This window comes from Rhopalosiphum maidis, chromosome 3 (genome assembly GCF_003676215.2).
Source record: "Rhopalosiphum maidis isolate BTI-1 chromosome 3, ASM367621v3, whole genome shotgun sequence".
Taxonomy (NCBI): domain Eukaryota; kingdom Metazoa; phylum Arthropoda; class Insecta; order Hemiptera; family Aphididae; genus Rhopalosiphum; species Rhopalosiphum maidis.
The window spans coordinates 13,219,458-13,223,426 of record NC_040879.1 but is presented as its reverse complement, the minus strand read 5'-3'; the positions used below and the strand labels follow the sequence as shown (position 1 = coordinate 13,223,426).

The 3,969-nt window shown below is 24.7% G+C and overlaps 1 protein-coding gene across 1 annotated transcript; it reads left to right on the top strand.

Moving 5' to 3' along the window:
- Window positions 1–335: 335 nt before the first annotated feature.
- LOC113559815 (actin-related protein 2/3 complex subunit 5-B) lies at window positions 336–3,638 on the top strand. The gene is made up of 3 exons (XM_026965578.1): window positions 336–768; window positions 2,914–2,986; window positions 3,050–3,638. The coding sequence occupies exons 1-3, from the start codon at window positions 626–628 to the stop codon at window positions 3,287–3,289; spliced, it is 456 nt and encodes a 151-aa protein (XP_026821379.1). The 5' UTR covers window positions 336–625; the 3' UTR covers window positions 3,290–3,638.
- Window positions 3,639–3,969: the final 331 nt, after the last annotated feature.

The following is a 3,969-nucleotide window of genomic DNA, read 5'->3' as shown; positions in this document are numbered from 1 at the left end:
CTGATTTTGATTCGAGTAGGCACATACTATCGTTAAGTATGGAATTTTTGTTTTTGAAAATCTTGTGTACTGTATATATGTATGTTAATATCTACAACACGTACAATCGGACTATGGGAGCCGTGTTCGCAGACATTATTGAATTTAAATTAAATTGTCAACATGTATTGAATTCAATCATTTTCAATTTCTTTTAAATAAATTCAATACTTGATAATATTATAATATAATGTTATTATAAATTGCGATATTTATTATCATAAAATACTGTTATCTCATTCTTGATAAGAAGTATTATCTATGAATTATAATTTGATGTAAGTACAAACGATTATAATACTTACATTGTCTATGCAAATCACCGGGAAAAATACATCAAAGCAAAATATGTTTAATATATTTTAACTATTCAACAATTAAGTGGCTAATAAACACAAATTGTGTATATAACAATATTTTTCCTGGAGACTTGCATCACTTATTCGATAGTGTGTTGTTCAACGATAGTACTTTGTATTGTGATTAATAATCATTTTATCAGTAAGGTTAGAACTTCCACTGATTACTCACTTGTTTAATTGTCTCTTACGTTCGTGCTTGCTCAAAAATCCACAAGTAGTACACAATGTCTGAGAACACAAGAAGTTCTGCATTCAGAAAAATCGACGTCGATCAATTCAATGAGAATTTCAAAGATGACGAGCAAACGGAAAATCAATCGACGACTGCCATTCCAGACGAATCCGAAATTACAACGATGATTAACCAGTATCCTTTTCTATACTCAATATGATGCTGTATTTGTATTTTGTTTTACAATAATACAATAGCTTATTTGAAAAACTAATGTAAATGTTTACTAATTTTTTCATGAAATTTATACATAAATGTTAAGTATATTATTTGTATTGATAATAATGCTTTTAGAATACTTCATTTGCGTAACTTAAAATCTCACTACAGTATTATTCTGTCCTGCTAAGCAAAAGTGCCGTAAAAATCAATATATTAGTTATGAAAAAAAATGCGGTTTTGTTTTTTTTCATTTTATTATACCTTTATAATTATTTGTTAGTCTATTTAATGTAGTGTAAAACATATCCACCTATACAGTTTTTTTGACAAGAAATGCAATGAAAGAATAATTAAAAAGTTTTATTCGCTTATTCAATGAATAAAAGTTACTTATATGTTATTACTAAGCAATATAAGCTATTTAGCATGTTAGATAATGATGCCGTAACTTGAATAGACATGGAGGTATTATGTGAAAATGCCGTATCTATAAACATATAGTATATGGTATACGCTGTTCTTACTTAGTACTTCTAATTATTTTGTTACCTACAGCATTTTCAAAGAAAGATAATTGAGTTTATAACCTATTCAATGAAATTTCAGTTATTTTCTCTACAAATATTGTGTGAAACTGGCAAACCTATCAAACACTATATCTTATTCATTTTTTTAATTTTTTTGAGTTATAGCTCTTTTGCTTAGCAAGGCGGTATTAGCCAAAATTAATAGTTTGGTTTATTTATAGTTTTGTATATGGTTACATCAGATATAAATTAGTAGGGTATCATTCAAGATTTTTTATATAATATATATCAATTATATATAAGCTTGAGTGTAGTTGCCTTTTAAAATAATATAGGTAACTTCAAATAAAATTAATGTAACCTTTTTTAAATTTGTAGAGTTATTTTATGAGCTGTACACTGTTGAACAGTCATGTCACAAACATTTTATTCATAAGAGCTAATATTGAAGCTACCTAAACATAATATATAATACATTGATGCTAATTTATCTCATTGAATCAAATTCAACATGTTATTTATTCAATAACGATAGTAAAATATGAAAATATTTACACAACCTAACAAAAGAGACAATTGTAAATTAAAAAATAAGCTTGTAACGTTACTGCTTTTAAATGTATATAATATAATGCAATACTCTATTTAACACTTTCAATGCCTCTGACGCGTATACGCGTCAACAGAGTTTATTCCATTGAGTCAGTGACGCGTTATGTGTCAGTAACATGTACGTTTATATCTGCCATAATTTTATCAATTTTATTTTAATAAACTCTTATATGTACACCGGCTGTAGATTATAAACTCTAAATTTAAATCTATAATTGGGTGGGTTTTTGTTATTTTTAAATTTGCATTATTGAATCATCGCGTCCGGTATGAACAACTCGGGGTCGTGGAATAAACTCAGAATAACCCACAAAATCATAAGAGGTGTGAAAGTGTTAAAGTTTTCAACTATTTTTGTCTAATTTTGTACAAAAGTATACTATAAGCATACAGTATACATTTTTATTAGCAAAGTTTGCATAGTGTTTAATAAGCTCAATTTAATAAGTAGTAATCTGAACTTAGATAATTATTTATGTATGAAATAAGCCCCAATAACTTCAGTGGATATAAAACGATAATTTTCTATATACTAAAATATTTTGAGCACAAACTGTCAACGTTTTACTGAACACAGTTTATCAAAGTACATGGTAGTGAATTTTTTTTTTTAATACAAATATATAAACTATTTTATTTTTTAATTAATGTTGTAATTGCTTATTTTATAAATTAAATTATGTTTTTTTGCCTGTTTTGACATTTTAAATGCTTTTTTTATTAATTATATTACATCTAACCCCTAATTATGAGCATTTTTTTTAAAAAATACCTAAGGTTTTTTTATATGTTAATAAATTGTATAATATTATGTATGTAGCACCAAACTATATTAAATTGTCTTTCATATTAATATGAATTTATAAATTTTATTTAGTATTATATTTTTTCCATTTCTCCTATATGATTTATTCTTTGTATAGCGCAGTTTAAATTATCATTTTAGAATTATTTGGATTTTCCTTAATAATTTTTACAGAGGTCGTTTTGCTGATGCTTTAAAATCTGCATTGAAAAATGCCCCTTTAGGATCAAAAAATCAACAATTAAGGGTATATTTTATCATCATAAAATGTTATTTAAAACAATTATATTATTGTTATTTTTTTTTTTAGGACAATGCCTTAAATGTTGTAATGAAAGTTCTTCTGGCCACCAAACTATCACAAATAGATGAAGTTGTTGCTCAATTAGATATTGACATGGTAGATATTCTTATGAAGTATATTTACAAAGGATTTGAAAAATCAAATGAGAAAAAAAGCAGTCATCTCCTCATGTGGCATGAAAAAGCCTATGCTCTTGGAGGAGCTGGTAGTATAATCAGAGTACTTACTGATCGCAAAAGAGTGTAATGTAATTAACAATTTGTTTAATTTTTATTTAAACATTAATATTATAATGTCAAAAATTGTATTTGATACTACATAATTATTATTTTATTTTTATTAAGTTTTATAAGTATCAGCATTTAATTTTATTAAGGTAATATAATAACATGTATTGTCAAATAGTATTATTTTCTAAAAACTCAATTATGTCCTTTTTATTAGCATTGATATATGCTGTTCGTTTAAAAGAATATCAAGTGGTTTTTAAAAGCATTTGTTAAAATATTAACTTTTTAAATATATTTTTAGCTGTTTTTATAAATTGGGTTACTAGGTATAAATTAAATTATGTCTTAATTAATTGTCAACCATGTTTTATTATTGTATTTTAATGAATAGGAATTTACTCATGTATGCTAATTACTTCATAAATATGAATTTATTCTTTTAAAGTTAAAATAGTTTATACTAACAAAATATTATATAAGATATTCAATGCATATAGTTTAGTTATGATAACAATAATTTGAATTAATTAAAAAACAAATTAAATTACACTTAAATAATGTATGTATTTTTAAGTATAATACATATTACTGTATTGAAAAGCTTCTTATTTTATTTTTGTATGCAACCATGGTTTTTTTTCTTTATCATAATGTAGTTAATAATTTATAGTTTTGTAGTATCATTCTTAAGTAATT